Source organism: Portunus trituberculatus, chromosome 17 (assembly GCF_017591435.1).
Source record: "Portunus trituberculatus isolate SZX2019 chromosome 17, ASM1759143v1, whole genome shotgun sequence".
NCBI lineage: Eukaryota > Metazoa > Arthropoda > Malacostraca > Decapoda > Portunidae > Portunus > Portunus trituberculatus.
In genome coordinates, this window is record NC_059271.1 from 26,535,109 (window position 1) to 26,560,024 (window position 24,916).

The following is a 24,916-nucleotide window of genomic DNA, read 5'->3' on the forward strand; positions in this document are numbered from 1 at the left end:
TGATAAGTGATCTGATAGTATATTCGTAGTCTTTACATAGATATTCATATCATGATGATAAACTAAATCATCTCACTTTACTGAATTACACAAAACTCGTATACTACATCCCACAGGACAGGCGCTTCGGTACCGTACTTAAATAAGCCGATACACTTCGCTACCACCTGACGCCACACATCTGCAGTTTTGCAAAGATGAAGGCAAGGAACTCTTTTTGAACCAAATGGTCCTTCAAACGTACTAACATGTAGGTATTCCGGGCAAATTCAAAGCACTTCAAGACGAGCATGCAGAGTAAAAGAGTGCGGGAGATCATTACAACAAAAACAAGGTGCGAAAGATGACTGAAGAAAACAATGATGTGCTGTAGACTGGTAACAGTTATGGTGTTGATGATAACGATTGTGGTGGTTGTGGTGGTGGTGTTTGTGAAGCTGCATTGATGATGCCGATGACCTTAGCTACTGATGGTGGAGATGGGTGGGTGAGCATCAGGGAGAGGGAGCAGCAGTGGTTTTCACTCATAACTGCTAGCGCGTATTTAGTCTGCTGCATTTACTACCCATTGCAGAGTTACAAACAACAGAGCAACACAATTCATTAAATACATTATACCGTATAGCCTACGTCCTGACAATACATAAAATAAATTAAGATAGAACTTCAATATAATATAAATTCATGGTGTGACGTACATACACTATACATGTACACCAATGTTCTTCAAACATTTTTCTCATCACGACTCAGTTTTATTTTATGTGATATCTTTACGACCCTGTACGCCCAAACTAATGTAACTTATTACTAATTTTCTCCCTGTGATATGAAAACTACACATACACACACACACACACACACACACGTATCTAGGATGTGAAGACTCACTGAAGAAGGGCTTACAGAACCCAGTGCTTTACACAACTTGGGGGTGGGAGGGAGGAAGGTAGCGAGTGACGCAGCTGGTCAAAGCTGACGGCGTGCAATCAATCTTTAAAGATTACCAGTGTGAATAAGGAAGTTCCATGTCTTGTTACAAGTAGTACTTCTCTTTTTATATAAAGAAAAGATTATCAAAAGAAGAAATGCCTTAACACACGTATAAAACTCGAATGTGAACAAACATCAACCATTAAAATATAATAAATGGCGAAAAAAAATCTACATATGACAGTTCTTAACATATATCGGTGCTGAAAAGATTACAATCAAGTGCCTAGTCTCTTGAAAAGAAGGTAGTGCAGCTGTAATCAGCAGATACAGCTTCTCAACCGTGATTCCTGATTACTCATGTATTCATTATCAGCAGCTCCTCGGCTGCCATCACCTCTACCTCCCGCCTTCACTCTCCGGGGGGTTCTCAAACTTTTTAAGGTTGTGACCCTGCTTCAGTGTTTCCAAGTTCCTATGGCTTGATTTAATTTCAGAGGAAGGTTTCAAGGCATTTATTCCTTTCTTTTGGCTCTCGGACTCGCAAGACGACTAGCAACTAAGAGGGCCTTTATTTTATTTTTCGTCCTTGGCCAGCTTTCCTCTCTTAAATAAAAGAAAAAAATGCAATTCGTGTCTGACCAAACTGTAAATGCATGCATATGCATGTACTGTTGATTATCAGCCTTTTTGCTATGATATATGTCTTTACAATTTACTTGCAATTTCTATATCAGTTGTGATCCTTATTTAAGGTGTAACCCGCTACCTCGGAGGCTAGGAATGCACCATTTGATTTCTGTTCCAGCAAGTAATTTCAGAGGTGCGTAACAAGGCAATATATGTATACTCCTAAATCACAAAGGTAATCCTCTCGGAATGCAAGCCAATGTAATAGTGACCTGAGTGGTAAATATCCCAAGTACTTATTGACAGCCTTAATGTTACCTATCACATGGAATGTGAAGGAAAGGATTTTGAATGAAGTTCTTTTCCGTGCACCTTAACACCAAGCCATACATTCGCCGTTCCCATACATCGACGGACTCCCTTCTCTCCTGCTTCTTGCAGGCAATATTTTTAGTGAATTAATTGATTCCTTCATTCGGCTCTTGTACTTACTGAACTCTGGCCACCACCTGGGCGAGCACCACGCAGCCTTACAGATAACAATCGATAACACTGCCGAAGTCTTGGGGCAGGTTTGGTGTCCCAGTCTGGTAAGTATCTCAAGAATTTCTTTTGTATACTTTACCCGATCACCTCCCGCTTCCAATAAGTCTGATAGAGGTCATACCGTAATTAATTTTATCAATATTTCATGCATGTATTTTTTTTTTCTATTGTTAACCATCACCAATTCGTTATGATTTAACAGTTTTGAAGCACCTGCATTTACATACCCAAGTCACATAATTGAAAGTGATTCCTAGGTTACAAGTCTCACACTTTTGGACAAACTGTTGTACCAACATCCAAATCTGTAATTTTATGATTAACAGGTAAACACTTTGAAGACAGCAGACTTAAAGATTTACACAATCTTATCAGAATGACGTGATAATCAGTGAAGAGTTTGCCGTCAGTTCCAAAGATCCAAGCCAGCCCTACTAGAATATAACTCAGATATATAAATAATAAAAACACAGACTGCCTTCAAGATATGCCTAAACTATTCCCTAAGGACTGTGACATTTGATGTGGTGGAATTATCAATCACTCCTTTTAATATAGTTCCTAACATCTGGTGCTTCTTTTGAACATTAGGGAAAAAATAAATTAAGCTAAGCTCAGATTCAATAGAATTTAACTTAACCCTTTCAGTACTGGAACGCATTTTTACCTGAAGATTTGTGTAGGATTAGACCATTTTATTGACATCTAGGAAGGGTCTATGGAGGTCAGAAGATTAATGGCCACAGTCTTCACTATTTTAATCCCCAACACAAGTTTCTGAAGCTGTATAAAAGCACCAAATACTAAGCAGAATAAATATAGAAATCTGTCATGGTACTCAAGAGGTTAAGGATTGCTATACCAAACATCAATTAAGTTCTCTTGGGCATGGTGTACTTTGAGTGTGTGTGTGTGTGTGTGTGTGTGTGTGTGTGTGTGTGTGTGTGTGTGTATATATATATATATATATATATATATATATATATATATATATATATATATATATATATATATATATATATATATATATATATATATATATATATATATATATATATATATATATATATATATATATATATATATATATATATATATATATATATATATATATATATATATATATATATATATATATATATATATATATATATATATATATATATATTGTTACACAGGACGAATCAACTAGTTTAGTCAGGCTCAATAAGCTGAGGGTAAATGTATTGTATTGAGGAGAAAGTGCCAGTGTTTTAGGAGTCACAATTAAAAAGTCAGTAATCCCTCATACATAAAATAATAATCCTTTTATTTATCATTGGTTGCCTCTATACAATGTGAGAAATTTGATGTACCCAAGAGATAGCATTTGTTTTATTCTTTATTTGTGAAATTTGTAAAAGGTGGAAGAATGTGTTTATTGTTTAATTTGCCTAAGTTTATGAGAGGCAGCTCGACTGGGCTGAGTTACTCTGAGAGTTTGTCACACTAAAGAGGAGGGAGAAAGAGAGAAAAGAAAACTGGTTATATTTCTATCGTTAACTGACCAGAGGTGCTTTGCTTAAAGGACTTAATACCACTACAGATGAGAATCTGTGGTTTGCACTCCTGAATTCGGCTTGAAAAGGATTGTTTAGAAACAAAGCCAGATTAGTGATGGCATTGAGGACCAGAGCCAGGTTGGCGACTGCACACAGGACTCCAGATGGCACTACACCACTATACACAGCTTGCAACAAACCATAAGATAGTTACGCTGCTGTCCTTCACACCATCAGATCCTCGCGGAGGACGGGTAGATGGCAAGGATGGGTCACTATGAAGGCCAATGGAGAAAACCGGGATTAGGGTGGTGGGAAAAAAGTTATTTCTAATATTTTGCGAGGCATAAATCCTGCTATGGGAACTGCAGTGGCATCCACAATGCCAATGGCTGCACATGCCTTCCTTCCTGACTTTTCTGTAGAGGTGCCCCATTGCCTAACTTCCAGGCAGTGCCTGGCATTCCTAAATCCATGTGGCTAAGATTAAGGGCCATTAAACCTTGGGCTTTCTACCTGAAAGACAACATGCTCTGCCACCAGCCAGGCTTCTCCTCCCACACCAGCCATTGGAACAGCCCCACCAATACCTTTAGTCCCAAAATTAATATTATTCAGTTGGCTGTAGAGGCACTCTCCTATACCTAAGTATAAACCATCTCATCCTGCACCTTGACCCAAACTTCAACAGAAATCAACTCCCAAGGAGACTGCTCTTGTAGGAGCAACCTCTACTGACATGACACTATGGTCTAACGCTAGCTGCCCAACACTAGAGAGGACCTCCTTTCCTTCATTAATAAATACATTTTACAATAACAGCAAGCATATTTATACTGACAGCTCTTGCCTTCAATGTAAATAATGAATAGTAAGAAGAAAGTGGGTGAAGGACAGAACCCTGAGGAACACCACTGTTAATAGATTGAAGTGAAGAACAGTAGCCGTCTACCACAGCAGCAATAAAAAGGTTGCAGAGGAAACTTGAGCTGAAGTTGGAGAAAGGATAGAAACTGTAGGATAGCTTTGAGTCAGATTCTATCAAAAGCTTTTGATGTATCTAATGCAACAGCAAAAGTTTCACCAAAAATCTCTAAAAGAGGATGACCAAGACTAAATAAGAAAAGTTACATCACTAGTCACTAGCAGAGTAGCTTTGATGGAAGCCATACTGACAATTAGATATAAGATTGTAAAGTGACATGTTTAAGAATCTTTCATTTGAGTATAAATTCAAAGACTTTAGACGAGCAAGAGATTAAAGCTATAGATAGGGTGGTTAGTTTGAGGAATTAGAAAGGTCACTCTTAAAGAACAGGCTGAATGTACACAAACTTCCAGCAAGAAGGAAAGATAAAAGTCAATAGAGTTAGAAGAGTTTGGCCAGCAAGGTGCAAGCATGGAGGTATACTTTTTGATAACGATACCATCGAATCCATAAGCTTTCTGGGGGGTTTAGACCATCTAGGGCATAGAAAACATCATTGCGAAGATTTCAATTGAAGGCATAAAATAGCCAGAAGGAAAAAGCCCAGAATCATCCAAGAGAAAGTTGTTGGCAAAGGTTTAAGAGAAGAGTTTAGCTTTAGAGACTGATAGGATGGCAGTGGTGCTATCAATATCAAATAAAGAAGGGAAAGATGAAGTAAATTTATGGGAGATGTTTTTGGCCAGATGCCAGAAGTTTTGAGGGAAGTTGGATTTCAAAAGATTTTGGCATTTTCTATTAATGAAGGTGTGTTTGGCAAGTTGAAGAACAGACTTGGCATGATTCCAGGCAGAAACATAAAGTGCATGAGACTCAGGTGATGGAAGGCTCAAATACCTTTTGTGGGCAACATCTCTATCATGTATAACACAAGAACAGGCTGTGTTAAACCAAGGTTTGGAAGATTTAGGTTGAGAAAAAGAGTGAGGAATGTACATCTCCATGACAGACACTATGACCTTTGTTATGCACTTAGCACACAGAGATGGGTTTATGACACAAAAACAGTAATCCTTCCAGGGAAAATCAGCATAGTACCTCCTCAGGTCCTCCAACTGGCAGAGGTAAAGCACCAGAGGTACCTCCACTTTGGGGTATCCTACAGAGGGACTGAAAAATTAGGACAAGTTAGTGATGTAAGATTATGGTTGAAGGAGCCCAAGAGAGATAATATGGTAACAGCATAAGCAGGATTAGAGGTAAGGAAAAGGTCAAGAATGTTGGACCAATCTCCAAGACAGTCAGGAATATGAGTATGGTGTTGCATCATTTACTGTAGATCATGGAGGATAACAAAGTTGAAGGCTAGTTCATCAGGATGGTCAGTAAAGGGAGAGGAGAGACAATGCTGGTGGTGAATCTCCAAGGATGGAGATCTCCACAAAGGGATAGAGACAGAATGTGCTCCACTTTTGAAGTTAAATAATCAAAGAATTTCTTATAGTCAGAGCGTTAGGGAAGAAGTAAACAGAGATAAATTGAGTTAGAAAATGACTTTTCAAGTTGAAGCCATATTGTGCAAAAACTTGGAAGGTTCAAGAGCATGGGCATGAGACCAAGTCAAATATTTGTGCACAGATGCAACATCCAGCTTTGGAACAAAAATGAGAATATAGAAAGTACCAGGGAACAGAAAAGGGGCTACTGTCAGTTGCCTCAGACACCTGTGTTTTGGTAAGGAAAAGATGAGGTTTAGTACTAGAGAGGTGGTGTTCCATTCCAACACTGATGATACTACCCTACACTTTTCTGTCTTTTCAGAGATGACCAATCCTTCAGGAAGTTAACATATCCTGCAGGGACACCACAGAATGCATGACTTTCTTTCTAAGATTTCCGAATGGAGCAGAGAAAACTTAGTAGTGTTGAATGCCTCAAAAACTCAACTCCTCCATCAATCAACTCAACATTAGTAATTGTTGCCTTTGTGTGGAGAGAGAGAGAGAGAGAGAGAGAGAGAGAGAGAGAGAGAGAGAGAGAGAGAGAGAGAGAGAGAATCACTTTAATTCAGAATAAACAAAACTAAAGATATTTCACTCAATCTGTGGACAAGATCCCATTCTCTTTCTTCTCTCTCTCTCTCTCTCTCTCTCTCTCTCTCTGTTACACTTACCTACTTATTGCACATGTTTTTGCATGGAAGCAGTTTAACCAACAAAAGCAACTTTGAGTATTTCCAGACAACTGTAAAAAAAGTGGTAATGAGACTTTTTACATGATACTGAGAAGATTGCTTTGCTGTAACTGTGAGTGATGATTAATATGTAATATCAGAAATTCAGATGTGTATTACAATATGGTTACTTCAGATTTGCAGTTCACAAAAATATTTTAATAACCTTAAAATTTAATTGGTTTGCAAAATACATAATGTCATAAAATGCTTTATGATCTGAATGTCACAAAATATCACACACAAGTGCAGGAAATGCACAGTAATAAATTTGATGGTATGGTAATAAAAGTATACTGGAAATTTCAGAATTTAACTAATGTGTCTCTAGAAAAGTGTTTGTAAACACAAGTTCTATAAACAATAAAAATAATCTGCTACCTCTAAATTATGTCTACTGTACAGTTCTATTTTAAATACTTAAAAAGTCTATCTACAACCACAGATCAGCAAGGAGTAGCCATGTAACACATCCTTGCTGGCAGACTTGATGAGCGCAAGGTAAAGGTCTTGCATGTAGCAACCACCAGTTCCTCCTCACATCTCCTTCACAAAGTTCTTGACTGGGTAGTGGTCCTGGTACTCATCCACATGAGCTTTCATGTACTCATACTGGTCCCTGGGAATGTACAGGAGTTACTTAGTAATACATTTTCTCTTCATCTGCATATAATAAAGATATCATCTGTACTAAGGGTGAATGTAGTGGTAAAGGCAGGTTCACTCAGTCAACTTTTCATTGATTTTGAAGCATTTTCCGTGCTTCTATTCAATAAATATGTTGCATCTGCTGCTGTTTTTTTCTTTTTTTTCTATATAAATATATATATTCATATCCTCAGAAGTGACTTTTTAAATTTATTTATTGCTTAAAAAGTGCTCATGTTTTTATGGTGTGTTATTAACCCATGTGTCAAATATGTGAACTTTGGAATGGGTTGTAATCCTGTTAAAATATTACTAGTTTTCTTTTCTATCTTCTTTAAATCTTGTTATCATGGTATTGCTCATTTTAGACTATTTTAAAGAATGGCTTACATTTTTTTTCAATTGTTTTTCACATACTTATGAAGTAAAAATGGATGGACTTAAGAATGTTTTTTAATGTGTTTAGATTCTAACACTTTTATTTTATACTTTCCTATCTCATTTGTTTTCTTTGGTTCCAGGTAACTTATGATTGTATAAAAAATAGTTCATATTCTTTTTTATACTTGTAAAGTCAAAATGGGTGGGCTTTTTATTGGTTTTAGTGGTACAAAATGTTCCAGCATTTTTTCATATCTAAAATATTTTTTTAATACCATACACACACACACACACACACACACACACACACACACACACACACTAGAATGGAAGAGAGCCAATGTAATACTGATATTTAAAGGAGGAAAGGCAACTAAACCACTAAATTACAGATCAGTGCCACTTAGAAGTGTCTTAGGGAAGTTAGGTGAAATAATTATCAAAGAAAAATGCGTTAAATTTCTAGAAGCAAGTCATATCGAACAAACAATTGGGTTCAGGACAGGATAACTTATGATTGTATAAAAAATAGTTCATATTCTTTTTTATACTTGTAAAGTCAAAATGGGTAGGCTTTTTATTGGTTTTAGTGGTACAAAATGTTCCAGCATTTTCTCATATCTAAAATATTTTTTTAATACCATACACACACACACACACACACACACTAGAATGGAAGAAAGCCAATGTAATACTGATATTTAAAGGAGGAAAGGCAACTAAACCACTAAATTACAGATCAGTGTCACTTACAAGTGTCTTAGGGAAGTTAGGTGAAATAATTATCAAAGAAAAATGGGTTAAATTTCTAGAAGAGGAGCAAGTCATATTGAACAAACAATTGGGTTCAGGACAGGGCGATCATGTGTATCAAACTTGTTAAACTTCTACTCGAGTTATTGCAGGACTTGAAAACAGAGATGGATGGGTAGACACAGTATACCTTGATATCAAAAAGGCTTTTGATAAAGTCACTCATGGAAGACTACTTTGGAAACTAGAGAACATAGGATGGCTGTGAGGAACTTTACTCGAATGGACAAGAGATTATTTGAAGAATAGGAAAATGAGAACGGTGATCAGAGATACGTACTCAACTTGGGGTAAAGTAACCAGCAGAGTGCCACAAGGGTCAGTGTTAGCCCCCATTATGTTTCAGATTTATGTACAATGACATTCACATTGGGATAAACAGTTATATAAATTTATTTGCTGATGATGCAAAGCTGCTAAGAGTTATCAAAACCAGAGAAGACTGTCTGCTGTTGCAGGAAGATATAAACAAGATCTATGAGTGGAGCAGGAAGTGGAAATTGGAGTTTAATACCAAGAAATGTCACAATGGAACTAGGAAAGAGTAAAAGAAGACCGGTATGGAACTATTTGATGGGAGAGACCTAATAACAATGTATAAGATAGTAAATGATATTGAAAAGATAGACAAAGAAGACCTGGTGCTGTTGACAAAAGATGGAAGGACAAGAGGACACGAAAAAAAGATCAGGGTGAGGCAGTGCGTGAAGGATATTGGAAAATATAGTTTTCCACACAGAACGGTGGAAAAATGGAATGCATTGAATAATGAAGTTGTTACAACACATAATGTGCATAACTTTAAGGAAAAATTAGATAAATGGAGATATGGAGACAGGACACTATGAGCCCGGCTCAAACCCCTGAAGGAAAAGGAACTACCAACTTTGAAGGATGGATAGGGAAGATACCTATAAGTTAGTAAAACGTATTGAAAAGATGCATAGACAAGACCTGGTATCACTGACGGAGGATGGAGATAGATGGATAAGAGAACATTCTAAAAAAGATCATGAAAATTCAGTGTCTGAATAACATTTAAATGTTCAGTTTTCCACACAGGATGATGGACATATGGAATGGATTGAGTGAAGAGATTGTAGCAGTAAAAAGTGTGCACAAATTTGAGGAAAAGTTGGATACATGTAGATATGAAGACAGGTCACTATGAGCCCTGCTTAAACCTTGTAATATACAACTAGGTAAATACACAAGTCAAAAAGTCAGTGACTCTGTCATGGCTAGTCTAAATTGTATGAAGTCCGAGGAGTTTGTGGTCCAGTGGTCTACTACACTACACACGGCTCATGCACATATATACAACACACTGGAACCCATACTAAATAGCCAATTGTCAACAGTACAATTACAATTTTTATACAACAAATTCTGTTTCAGAGTTTTGGGCTCCATTGTCCATTCCCAATCTTGTATACACACTACTACCATCCTTCAGTCCTCACTTCACCACCAGAATCACATAAGTTAGTCTCAGACACCAAACCATAGATTTTTTATTTATTCATTCTTTAGGCCAGTTTATCATTGTTGTCTTATCTTTGTGTTTATATATTTATCTTGTATCATTTACTGCAATACACTGAACCTTTCTTGTATTTTTTAGAATTTTTACTTTAATTTTCATGTTTTACTTGTTTGTACTTTTAAGGAGAAACATTGAGAATAAATGAAGAAAGAAGCTCTGATGTATTCCTACATATTGCTGCAGTTACTTGAAACTTCATCTATATATATATATATATATATATATATATATATATATATATATATATATATATATATATATATATATATATATATATATATATATATATATATATATATATATATAATAATAAATGTACCACACATGCTGAGGTAATGATCAATTGCTCTAAACTACATACCATTTAGTATTACCACTAAACAAAGTGTCATCAACTCACTGGAGATGCTGTGGCATGTCATCATACACATCAGTAAACATCTCCTTCCAACTTGGTTTTTGTCTTCGCTCTGCTCTTGCAAATGACTGCATCACCTGATTACAAAAGTTAATTTCATTACTACATTTCAAATTGAACCCCAAAATATCAAGTTTTTTATTGCTCAATGTGATCCATGAGATTCTCTGACAGTCTAATTTCATCATAACAGTCTGTTTAGAGTACAAATTCCATGCAATGAACCCACCTGTCTCTTACAATCATCCTTCCACTGCTTCTCCTTAGCTTCATCCCAGTAGTTTTGATGGACCATGTATGCACGGAGGCGGGCAATGGGGTGCTGAGTAGAGTCCCATAGTCGTACCTCATCCACTGAACGGTAAGCTGAGCTATCATCAGAGGTACTGTGGTGCCCAATCCTGCAACATAAACATTTGAAACTTAGATATAAAATAATCTGGCAACAGGGAAGTTCCAGTAAACTGTTCATCTACATACAATACTTCAAAGTTAGAAATCCTAATGAGCCCTGTATTTACTGTCCTAGGTACATGCAAGGAAGTCACTGACTGTTACCATGGAAATTACTTGACACAACCTTTGGAATGGCAGTTACGGTATCAATAAGATAATAAAAAGTAATTTTTCAAATGGCCCTCTAAATACTCCCTGTGCCACAACTTCTAAGGTGAAGACTTTGTGGAAATTTTTACTACTCATGTTACATACAAGATCAATGCATTATCAGTTTGTCTCATGACTTCTAAATAAATTGTACTTAAATTAAAGAGTAATAAAGGTTGATCAAGTGCATGAAAGGCAAGAATATCTAGCTTCAATGTAGCCAAGACGATGAAGCCACAAGAAAGGAAGTCAGCAAAGTCTCATTAACTGTCACAAGAACAAGTCCTCTTAAGATGTTTTCTTGTCGTTCTACTGCTTACCTGTAGATAGATCTTCTAAGCTCAGAACTTAAAAACATAGAACTAGGTATAACCAAAACAAAGCTGCCAGCCACTGACTTTGGAATAACTACTGACTGTAACTCATCACCTACCAGCCACCACTTCCTGCTAGCTCGAATTACAGCAAAGTAGTCAGCTGATATATATATATATATATATATATATATATATATATATATATATATATATATATATATATATATATATATATATATATATATATATATATATATATATTTCCTGTGATTATGTGTTAGGTCAATGACACTTAGGTGAAGATCAAAACTTTCCACAGGCTTATTAGGGATTAGTGTGCTGATAATAGGCAGATTTCTTTAAGATGACCCTACATACTGTAAGCAATCATCCTGGGATACCCCTTTTCCTTACATCTCAAGAATTCTATTTCCATGATATAATTTTTACGAGTTAATATAATTAACAAGCCTGTTAAAACACCACTTTTCCCTAATTCTGTCTCATGCAAGGCAAAACAAATCCAGTCCTTGGTATCAAACAATATTTAGTATGATCATTAACAGCTGAGTCTAAAGCTATCTCCAGATCCTATAAGATCCTAAAAGCTACTATGGATACTGAACTGATTTAAAATTGGAATTACACAACTAAACACATATGAATGTCATTAATTTCCTCCTCTAAACCGGCTCATACATGGGAATATCTTAAGAATCTTTGGTCTTGTAGTGATGTCTAGTGTTGCAGCTGCTAAGTAAAACATCTATCCTTTGTGCCTGCTCCACAATGAAGATGGACATTCCTTGACATCAATACTTTTAAGCAGAACTGAATGAAAATGTTCACTCAGTTCTACAAATACATCAAAATATATGCTTAATTTCATGTCTTACATGTCAAGGACCTTTTTGAAATGTGGTGACTACAAGTGGATCCCCTCTATACATACAATCTACAATGGATAGAATGGAACCCACAATGACAAAAACATCTGAAGATCAAGAAATTACAAAGAGCAGTTATATAACTATTATGTCACCATCAAGAAAACTTCTTACCTACAAGTGACAGATAAAGCTTCTTGTAAAAACTTTCATGCAATAATCCCTTGAGAAACTAAATTAATTGGGGAGAAAGATATTCAGTTCATCCAATAGTTTGGAAGGATATCCATTCCCTAACCCTTATTTCATTTAGTATAATAAGTTAAATAAAGTCTATTTAGGTTAGACATCCACTGCTTAAAACTTATGCAGAACACTCAGGGCTATGTTTGGTCCTGTACTGTACTGTACTTAAAGCTGATGAAAAATGTCACTACCTGCACATAAGATTATGTGAGCACCTGAAGACACATTTACTCACCACAACTGTCTGTGCCTTTGTCTCTTGCTACTGAATGGCTAATCCTTTAAACTGAACTTTTGTTCAGGCAATAAAGACTTGTTTAGGCGGTGCCAGTAGGTTTGCTTCATACAAATTTAGTATATTCAGATTACATTTACCAAGGGATTACTACTACTGCACTATACAAAGAATGAATTGATATCATATTCAAAGTTTTCTCTTTATGTAAGAAAAAAACTGGCTATGGGCAACAAAAGTTGGAAAAAAAAAGTCAAAAGGGTTCAATAAAGTATATGAAAAGTATCTTGAAGTTTCACTCAAGTCAAAGAAAATTGAAAAAAACAGAAGACAGGAAGTACCAAAGAAAAGGATGAATGACTAAGAACACTAGTTAACTCTTGCATTTGAGAAGCGGATAATATATGGGTGAAAGAAAGAAGAAAGTCTTATGCAGCAAGGACATGCCAAAAGAGGAAGCATGCAGTTAGCAAGATCAGGAGAGTAGTTAGCATGAAAATTGCAGCAGAAGATAGCTAGTGGTGAGGAGGAGGCTGATGAGGAAAGCCAAAGCTGATGACGTTGAAGTCTCTGAGAATGGAGATCTCCACAAAAGTAAAAGGAAACAGAATAAGAATGTGCTCCAGTTTGGAAGGTGAAAGGCATTCAGCACAGATAAATTTAATTTGAGAGTGACTTTGAAGTTGCAGCCAGATAGTAGAAATCTCAGAAGATTCAAGAGCATGAACACCTGAGTAAGTTAAGTCGTTGTGCACATAGATATAGCATCTAGTTTTGGAATGAAAATGAGGATAGAAAAAGTAGGAACAGCAAAGGGCTACTCTCAGTTGCCTTAGGCACCTGTGGCAGTGAGTTAAAGAAAATGGGGTTTAGTAGAGGAGAGATGTTCTACAGATACTAACAATAAGGTTGAGAATAGAGGATATCATATTTAACTGAGAAAAGAGAGCAATGTAGAGAGTTCAGGAAGAATATGTAAATATAAAAAAACAGGTGGAACATGAGATCACTATTAATACATAAGATGGAAATAACCGAACAAAAGATATTTTCACATAAAACTAACTAAATATAAAACAATTTAATTTGAATAAAAGAAATCATTCTATATATATTACCTATAAGTCATTGCCTCTATCAGAACTGGTCTGTTCTCATTGACAGTGATATGTCGGGCAGCCTTTGTGGCGTTGTACACAGCAAACACATCGTTGCCATCAACACGAATTGTGGCAATCCCGTAAGCTGGGCCACGTGCAGCCACACCATCTCCCCTGTACTGCTCACTGGTTGGCGTGGAGATGGCATACCCGTTGTTGCGGCTGATGGGAAAAAGTTAATAAGATAAGTGAGTGTAAACGTTCATAATTTTCAGATCATTGTCACCCACTCCTACAATTAGAGAACGACCGATGTGGTTTTTTTTATGGTCGATACCGATACCGATTATTAGTAGTCAAGGAGGCCGATAACCGATATTTGAAGCCAATATTCTTTTGCTAATACATATACGTACAGGCAAAACCCGCTTAACGAAGGTTCACAGAACGAAATTTCGCTACAATGAACATTTCCTTTTACTACCATCTTCTCGTTTAACAAACACCAAATTCGCTTTAACCCTTATGTTCCAGTGATTAAACTGTTTTCCAATATCCCATGACGGGTAAAAATGGTAAACCTAGAAATTGTCAAAAGACTGTTTGAATACTAATAGTTATTTTCTCTTTGTTATTCTGAATACAATAATGTACTTTCTAGCTTGATGTGACCTCTGAAAGTTATTGCCTTATCAAGGATTCCTCCTCTGCCTGCTGTGTGATACGTCAAGCAGAAACAGCTCAGTGAGCGATGCGCAACACACACACACACACACACACACACACACACACACACACACACACACACACACACACTCTCTCTCTCTCTCATCTTGGAAGAGAAATTGTACACTTCCAATGAGAGAGAGAGAGAGAGAGAGAGAGAGAGAGAGAGAGAGAGAGAGAGAGAGAGAGAGAGAGAGAGAGAGAGAGAGAGAGAGAGAGAGAGAGAGAGAGAGAGAGAGACTCCCCCAATGGATTCTTCTCCTGAAGTTCATGAGTAACAAAATTTTTTACTTAACCAGGATACCACATTAACTTCATATAAATAATATCATCACTTCATTATCTCAAGACAAAGAAAGGAAAGCACCCTATACTTGCCAGAAGAAAATAACAGGGCACTCGAGTGTTGCTGAGAAATTGAAGGCAGCATGAGCGTCTCCTTCACTTGAGGTGCCTTCACCGAAGTAGCAGATAACACACAAGCCATTCTGGGCGCGCTTGAAGGAGTAAGCAGTACCGACAGCTAGGGAGAGCAAGTGTTTATAAAGTGTATCTCTGAATTATATTCTGAAATAATTTCTTAGTTTTTCTAAGCACATTTTCAATTAATTTAAGCATGCCCTTAAATAACATGATTTAAGTTCAAAATTGACTAAATTAATCTTCCTTTGAACAATGATAATTTTCTTGTTTTACATCATTTTCACAACTTATTCAAGCATCAGTGATTACCTTGAGGCATTTGTGTGGCTAGAGGTGAAGATATGGTGACAAAGCGGTGCTCTACAGATCCATAGTGGACTGGCATCTGTCTGCCTTTGCCCATATCTGCCTCATTGCCATAGCACTGGTTTATGAAGCTGTCCAGCGGAAATCCTCGCCACATCAATACTCCTGAAAGAAAGAAAATCATCCATATTTCTTTTTAGATCTATTTCTTATTTATACCATGTGGGCTTTTCACGGAATTTATGGGCTAAAGGGGATACTTTTTGGGGTAACTCCTATCTCAAAGCCCACCCGCTAGAAAACCATTGCCCCGAATGAGGAAACCCAACCTACACTCAGACCGTGGACAGGATTTGAACCCATGCGCTTGGAGACCCATCGGACCCCAAAGCATGCATGGTTCCACTGTACCACGGCTTTTAAAAATCAATATAAGTTGACTGATCCACCAAGTTTCTCACTGTATATCAGATAATGCATAAAAGATATGCAGACATATTGTTTCTATTAAATCATTTAAAGAATGTCACCAAACTATTCATACTGAAATATGATACTTCTCTTAATAACAACATTTTCTGAAGGGATTCACACTCAAGAAGAAAAACAGTCAAAGACATAGAAGCATACAAGTAAATACCATTCATAAATAATACATTAAATTAATGGTTAAAATGCAACAAAACATTGACACATGAAAAAAAAAAAAAAAAAGACTAACGTAAGAAAAGAATTATGACAAAATGTAAAGAATAAATGTTCATCAAGTTGTGAATAAAGAAAAGACCTCATTTCTTATATTAGCCTAACTACCCAAACAAATATACAATTACCAGTGAGAAGAGCCTAGATGGCTTTATAAAGTACAATATACATGGACTGCAACATATGGCCTTGAGGCAAGGTCATCAAACCAAAATGAGACAAGGCATCTGTTACAAAACATATGAGCAGCCAAAGCTATATGATTTACCTGCTTCTCTGTACTGGCCATACACTATGTCTTCATCATTAAGAGCTGCTGCAGAGCCTATATGGGTGCCTTCCTCCCCATAGTTGGTCATGTAGAATGAGATACGACCCTGGCGCTGAGACTCGTACAAGATGCGGTCCATGGTGTTCAAGAGTGTCATTCTCTTGTACATTTTAATCACTATGTCTTCACTCAACTGAAGTAAATAAAAGTTAAGGGGTGAGGCAGCAATTTTACACAAACCTTTAATGATGAGAAGGGATTATTTCTGAAGATTGCACATAATACAGAGAAGGATCATTGATGAAAATACTTTTGAATGAGTAATATATGTTCTACAGGATGGTTCAACATTATGGAAACTTAGTTAGTCACTATCAACTTACATTGGGATCTGAGGCTGGATCAATGACCTGACCCTTCCTGTCCATGACTCTATACACAGGAATGCCATCATACAGGTCTGGCTGCACAAAATCAAGCTTTTCTGTCCACTTTGATCGAGAGCCGGGGAAGTTGGGCTGTTCTTCCCCCAAGTTGGAGCTCAGAGCCTGCAAACAATATTTTATCATTAGGAAAACACAAACAAATGCAGGCCAATACCATTTTGTCAAGCAAATACAGTCTTTAAACAGTAAAAAAAATTCCAATAGCTGAAGACCATAAAGAAAAATCAATTTGGAAGATAAAAAAAATAAACAAGGGATTTAGAACCACAGGGGCTAAAGCGCCGCCTCCCCGATTTTCAAGGTATTCATATCTGCGGAGTCGGCAACTCTTCCTCTGTCTGGCTATGTTGTTTGCCACACTGTTTTCCAATTTCAATAAGTTTAATAGTCTTATTGAAATCAGTGAACTCACAACCTATCAACTCGGGAAGCACATGTTGTGTTTGGTGGTTGAACCTAGTGGTGCATTGATTTAGGACAAGACAGGCTCAAGGTTAGTGGAGTCAGCCAGCCAATGAGAGCATGCAGCACACAGCCTATAGCCATCTCTTGTCCAATCATCATTTTTTTTTTGTAAGAAATGTGTTACTCTGGACCAGTCACTGCACTGCTATTGTACATCAAGGATCTCCCTCACAACCCCCTCCCCACAACCTTCAACTTCTTTAGCAGATGTACAGTAACATTAAGAGTGAATACACTAACTTCATACACAGTTTTTTCCTTTGACTAACAATTCCCACCTGTCAATCCTTTGTTTATTATAATTACTAAGTTTTTTCTTAATGACTTCCTCTGACATCCCATTGATCATCCTTCAATTTATTGCTTCTTTTAAGTAACTATAGTACTGTAGTATGTAACAATAATTGTATTTTCTCCTATTTTCCAATACACTTAGCCTATGAGGTTGTTCCTTTATGCAGTTTATTGTATTATTAAATCATTTACTTCAATTAAGAATTTCATTAAGGTTTAAATCACGTCATGCAACGAAATGTACGAAAACTTGAAGAGTGAGGGGGGTTTACATTTTGCGTGCTAGTACACAAACACACCATACATTTTTTTTTCTTCTTAAAAAAACTGAAGAGCAGGGCTTTCACCTGAAACCTGGTTGAAATCAATATCTGTCTTAGAAGAGGAGTTATTGGTCATAAAATTTAATGCATCTTTCTAATTTTTAAAGAACAGCGCTTCAGCCCCTATGGTTCTAGGCCCTTAAAAAACGAGGATTTACTGAAATGTATCTTCTATATCAATAAATACTTACCTTGATGGGAAAGAAAGCATTCATTGGCATATGAAATGCATAAAAGAACATAAAAGATCAAACAACAGGCTTATTGGTCCATATTACGGTTAAGTTAGGTAGTGCTAGATTAGGTTAGGTAATGCTAGGTTAGATTAGTGTACCTAAGGATAGACTACCAATTTCTGGAGATCTGACAACTGATTTCTGGACATATTTTTTGGCAATATCAAAGATGGCTCCCATCATAACATAACAACAGTAGTAATAACCCCCACTTTATTTCATGGGACAAGGTGACACGGCCATATTTTAGATTTCCCCACTAAAAACTCTGCTTTCCCACTAATTGGTCCTCAATTTTTTTCGACATTAGAACTGCATGTCTCATCTAAATATTCAACTTTGGTTCTATTATAATATTTAATCACTGGAGAGCATACAAGTGTTTAGGAAATGAAGGCTATTGGCACTAAACAGTGAACCACTCTATTAAATGTGTGGATCTCAGTTACCTACCAGGCAACTCACAAGAACACTGAAGAGAGGATGTAGCATGAGGTGAAGAATTGAAGAGTAAAGTACTATTTCATGGAAATTCATGAGAAATAAAAATTTTGTGGGATACTAAGCATGTTCATCATGGCATATAAAGACCCTAAGAAGATGTTATGTCTTTCTCCAATAAGCTGCATCACTCTACAACCTGATTCACTCTCATTGTGATTTGTGTTAGTTTTGCCATGCAAGGCTAAAATATCTCTGAGGGTAAAAATTTACAAAAGGACTTTCCTTTGTCAAATATATGGCTGCTTGTATCCTTAGACATTATAGTATTCATTAACCTTAGGTTATGTTAGTAACCCTGTGGTGAGGGAGGTTCAGGAGATGCAACCTCATATGCTAGGTTAGTAACCTTATTTGCGGCTCCTTGTGGAGGCACAGGTCCCAGGATAGATTAAATCAAGTTAGGTTAGATTAGTAACCTTCTGGAGGAGAGCATCACTTGATTGGAACCTTGTGGGTCCATACTCAAGTTAGATTAAATCAAGTTAGGTTAGATTAGTAACCTTCTGGAGGAGAGCATCACTTGATTGGAACCTTGTGGGTCCATACTCAAGTTATGTGCACTAGTTAGTTTTGTAGACAACTTCTCCGACCAAGGAATGACAATTGACGCCTCACTAAAACTTCAACAACATATTCATAATATTGTTTCTAAGGCTAGAGCTCTAACTAGCTATTTGTTGAAGGTCACTGTATATCCTCTGCATCTTTCATGGTCACTCTTTACAAAAGCGATATCAGACCTCTTTTGGAATTTTCTAATGTCTGTGGTTCACTGGGCATATGGGCGACAACAAATTGCTGGAATATGTACCAAGGAGGTGGACCAAACATATACAGCCTGCATGATGAGTTATTCAGACAGACTAACTCAATTACATCTCTACTCTGTGAAGGGAAGACTTCTGCGTGCAGACCTTATACAGTATTGAAAAATCCTCCACAGACAATCAACCATCCGGCCTGAGATGCTGTCTGTTCTTGCCTCATCAGTGGGTACTCAGGGACACTAACAAGCTTTACCCAATGCACCACAACTTGGAATCAAGACAGAGTTTTCTCTCAGAGACCCATCCTTCTCTGGAATTCACTGCCTGCTCAAGTCACCAAAACAGACTCGCTAGTCACTTTTAAACAGTTGCTACATGGTGCTTTAGGAAAGCTGTTCATTCATTATGATGAATAATTAATTTTGTATTTATCCAAATGCTGTATATGGTGTACTATCCAGTCATTACTTACTTAGTCTATTGTGAAGCATTTGTACTTGATTTGGCACACCAGCAGCTCTGGGCTTCCCCTAGTTCTGTCAACTTTTTTTCTTAATTTTGTGTTACATTTCCATTAGCAATGGAGCCAGAAAAAAAAGTAAGCCACGTCAGATTCGTTGCTTGAGTGAAATTGCAAATTGTCCGCAATATTTAATGATTGTAAGAGTTTATCGCTAAATACATATGCCAAACTAAACATATTACGGCAATGTCACCCATCATCTCAGCAGTGGTCACTGTGATAAGTGATAACCCACTAGCAGAGATCAGCTTAGACACTTCCACAACAGTACGCTGTAATAAATAGAGGCAATACAGCTGTGTAAACATACAGACTCGAAAAACTTGTTGGCATACATACTCTGGTGCATGACACTGGGCCTGTTCTTTGCCAGACACGGGAAAGTAACCGGCATCCAGCAGGAAGGAGCGCGGCCCGACATACTCTAGCTGCCATGTTTTTAACTTTCGTCTGCAATCATCATGTTGCTGTGGCGGTGACGCTCTACAAATTCGGTTCGGCACATTAAGGCTTCCTCGGTATGCTTTTTCGGACCTTGGCTGATTCGGAATTGACTGATTCGGTCCCTTTAATGATGCATTCGAACCTTTATTCAAGTTATTCGGGCGCGCTATTGGTCAGCTGCTTCTCTACCCCACTTGCACCCAAAACATAATTTGCCACCAGCTGCCCATTGAAAATACATAAGAATGCCCGAGTTACGCTCATTTTCCGTTTTATGTCCACGTTTCGAGCCTACCTACCATATGTGTGACCTTAAAAGACTCTTAATCAGTCGTGACATGCCGTGCCACAAAGATTTACACGGCAATCTTATGCTGGGGTCACACTACAGCATTTATTTGAGTACGACTTCCCCGACGGTCGTAGGAGGGCTGTCGCCAGCAGCAATGACGTCATTTTAATGGCTTTTGACCTCTCGTAAGATGTCCTAAGTTAAATCGTACGTAGATTGTAACCATGATTTAATGATGTTTAGTTCTGATATTATATTCAAATATAAGAATTTAAGTCTTTATCATTTATCAGAAGGGTTGTATCATCAGTATATATTACATAGTCAAATTTTGTACTTGAATTTACAATATCGTTGATATATATATATATATATATATATATATATATATATATATATATATATATATATATATATATATATATATATATATATATATATATATATATATATATATAAGAAAAAGCATAGGAGCTAGAACAGACCCCTGTGACACTCCTTTACATATAGGTTTAAAAGAGGAATAGTATTTTGATTACAGTAGACACATTGATACCTGTTGCTCAAATAGCTCTTGAATAGTTTTAATGGTGTACCCCTAATGCCAATATTTTCTAATTTAGTAAATAATATTTCATGATCTAATGTGTCAAAAGCTTTAGATAAGTCCATGAAAATTGCCACAACATAGTTTCTCCTCTAGACATTGATATACATTGTTAACAAATTGTAGTATCGCCGACTCGGTGGAATGGTGGTTTCTAAATCCATGTTGTTGCTTAGTTAAAAGGTGATTTTTCTCAAGGTAATTTACCAAACGAGAGCAGATAATTTTTTTTCAAAAACTTTATTGAAGGCTGGAAGAATGGAAATTGGGCGATAGTTATTTATGTCTTTTCTGTCTCCAGATTTGAATTTGATCTGGAAGCATACCTTTTTCAATGAGAGATTGATAATATGAGTCAGCGGTGTAGATATAAGTTTGGATGTTTCGTTTAGCAACTTAAGAGATAAGTCATCATACCCCGGTGTGGTTGATTTTAGGGAGGCGAGACATTGTTGTACTTCGCTCCTGTCAGTTGGCAACAAATACATCGAGAATGCTGGCGGGTTATTTAGATATGCTTTGTAATTACAGTCAGTGATATTGAGATTGAAGTGGTCTCTAAGAAAATGTTCATTAAACCTCATATGGACATTAGAAGATGGTGGATTTAATTCAATGTTTTGTATCTCTGCGTTACGTTTTTTTTTTGACCAAAAAGTGAATTTAATGTTGTCCATTGCTTTTTTGGAACGCCTTTATTTTCATTAAATTGCTTGTTATAATTGTTATAATGCATGCTTTTTGCTGACCTTAAGATACTTGTTAGCTTGTTTCTATATATTATATAGGTGTTACAGTAAGTTAATGGCCACTTTCTAGATAGACTTCCAATGTTTTTTTTTAATAATATTTTTCAGTGGTGTGGTAATGTAGGGACTAACTTAACTTTTTGCTTTTGAGGGTACTGTTTTCACGGGGAAGTGTTTCTCAAATAATTCATAAAAAATATTATAGAACAGATTATAAACATTGATGGGACATTCAGATTCTAGTACATCATTCCAGTTAGTTGTTGCAATATCACTGGAAAAAAGCTGTAAAGCAGCTGGCGTTATTAATCTTTTCTTGATAAAATAGGATCAGGTTTAATATTATGTAATCTATAATAAGATAGGGCCAAAAATGATCTGTTATGTCTGTGGCAATTATAAGATTAGCAAGATTATCTTCCAGATGAGTGGTCCTTATGTGATCTGTTAGTGTGGCTGTAGTGTTAGTTACTCTTGTTGGCTTGTTTATTACTGAATAGAGTGAAAAGGAAAACATTAGATTCACAAAGTCACTAGTATTTACGTCGTTGGTATTCAATAAATTTATATTAAAATCACCAAAAATAGAGCCATCTTGATATTTCTTGTCACATAGTAATGATAACATGGGGGTGGTGGCGTGGTATATACTATTAATAGAATGGTGTTGTACTCTCATGATATATATATATATATATATATATATATATATATATATATATATATATATATATATATATATATATATATATATTACGCTATGGCCTATAACGCCTGTAGGTATACTTGAAGATTATGTATAGGAAGCGCTGTTTAGACCCATTAGTGGCGCAGGCAATTTTATTTATAATGGTACCCATATTAGAGCCCATATCACCACCCAAGCACAGCTTTAGTGTAACCACCTAGAACCTGGGTATATATATATATATATATATATATATATATATATATATATATATATATATATATATATATATATATATATATATATATATATATATATATATATACTCTTAAAACCACAATAATCCAAGCCTTTAATGCATCAACAAGCACATATATATATATATGTGTATATATATATATATATATATATATATATATATATATATATATATATATATATATATATATATATATATATATATATATATATATATATATATATATATATATATATATATATATATATATATATATATATTATTGATGCATTAAAGGCTTGGATTATTGTGGTTTTTAAGAGTCTGTAGGTGTTAGTTCACTGATATATTGTCCTGTTAGGAACGATAGGTTGAAATATGGCTGCCAGCCAACGCGATACCGTCTGTGATTCAGGATGAACTATAACACAGCCCGGCCCTTCTCATGTTGGCATTTCCCATAATGAAAAAGCTGATGTTCTTGCCCGTCACTCCCTTACTGAGGACACTGCTGACTGTCCTGTTGAACACACTTATAATAACATCAAGGGTCAGCTTAAACGTCATGTTTGCAACACCATTGCTCATAACCTTGACACTTGTTATGGGAAAGGCAGTCCCAGTTCAGTCCATTATGTACATGTCTCCCACACCAGCAGTCACCTATGGCAGGAAGAGTGCCGCCCATGACCTTGTTGCTATGCGTCTCAGGCTGGGTTACAGGTACTATTGGGAGGTCAGTGGGGCTGCTGCTGTGCCCTGTAAGCTGTGTCACAGTCCTGCAGGGCACACACTTGCCCACTATGTCATGGAGTGTCCCTTGCTGGTGCATTTCCGCCCACAGGGGAACTGGGACCTGCCACCAATGATAAGCTGGTTCTTCAACAATGACATCATCCCTGCCATCCTCAAGGATTTCCCACTTTTTGATCCACCTTTGTAAATAATGTAAAATTACTTAAGGTTATTTATTTTTGTACTGCAATACATTAGTTTTCTTTGAACATTTGTTTTGGGGATGGGTGGCAGGCTCCTCCCATCTCCTTTGTTGTACTTTTTTTTTCAACAATAAACTTATCAAATCAAATCAAATCTACGACGAACTATCACCTACCATTAATCTACAACAACGCTATAACACTAACCACAATAACAACAAGCAGCTATAAACATATGCTGCAAACTAGTTAATAAATTAAACACTATACAACACTAAAAGTTTTTCGTCACATAAGTACGCATGTACTTATGTCGGGTCTGTACTTAGTGAAAGTTTTCCTGGCTTTATTATTTTCAAACAAAAATGACATTTGTCACTCTTGTTCTCTGGCCGTTGCCAGTGACTAAAGCTGCCTCTGTTTGCTGTAGTCCTGTGCCTGCTATCTTCCTCTCCCTTACACACCCACCTTACCGTCTCTCTCTCTCTCTCTCTCTCTCTCTCTCTCTCTCTCTCTCTCTCTCTCTTCTAACCTGCGTCAGTCCAGGCTGGATTATTAGGTTATGTTAGGTCAAGTTAAGTTAGCTTGGTGGATGTTAGGGTGTGTTGAGTGTGTGTGTGTGTGTGTGTGTGTGTGTGTGTGTTGTGTGTTAGTCAGAGTGATTTGTGGTAAGTGTTTCTGGCATAATGTTACCGTTGTAGTGTTTTTAGTTACTTCTTTGTTTATTATTAATCGTGGCGTGTGTTCTGAAGTGTTTTAAGGGTAGTGGGCGGGCATAGGGTTAGTTTTAACTATCGTTTAGTTCCCTTGTGTTTGGAAATTGTTAGGGTAGAAATCTTAAGTATATTCTGACAGTTTAAGCATTACTAGTCCTGCTCAGTATTAGCAAAATATTATGATAAATATTCTAAGTACATTTTAATAGCTGTAACATCTCCAGCTCCTACTAGTAATAGCAAAACA

At 36.5% G+C, this 24,916-nt stretch overlaps 1 protein-coding gene across 1 annotated transcript; it reads right to left on the reverse strand.

The window, feature by feature from the left end:
• Nucleotides 1–7,009: 7,009 nt before the first annotated feature.
• LOC123505007 (2-oxoisovalerate dehydrogenase subunit alpha, mitochondrial-like) lies at nucleotides 7,010–20,494 on the reverse strand. The gene is made up of 9 exons (XM_045256016.1): nucleotides 20,337–20,494; nucleotides 16,823–16,987; nucleotides 16,437–16,632; nucleotides 15,467–15,628; nucleotides 15,113–15,257; nucleotides 14,027–14,230; nucleotides 10,847–11,018; nucleotides 10,600–10,694; nucleotides 7,010–7,430 (listed from the first exon to the last, which is right to left on the reverse strand). Exons 1-9 carry the CDS (start codon nucleotides 20,430–20,432, stop codon nucleotides 7,349–7,351), a joined length of 1,317 nt encoding a protein of 438 aa, XP_045111951.1. The 5' UTR covers nucleotides 20,433–20,494; the 3' UTR covers nucleotides 7,010–7,348.
• Nucleotides 20,495–24,916: the final 4,422 nt, after the last annotated feature.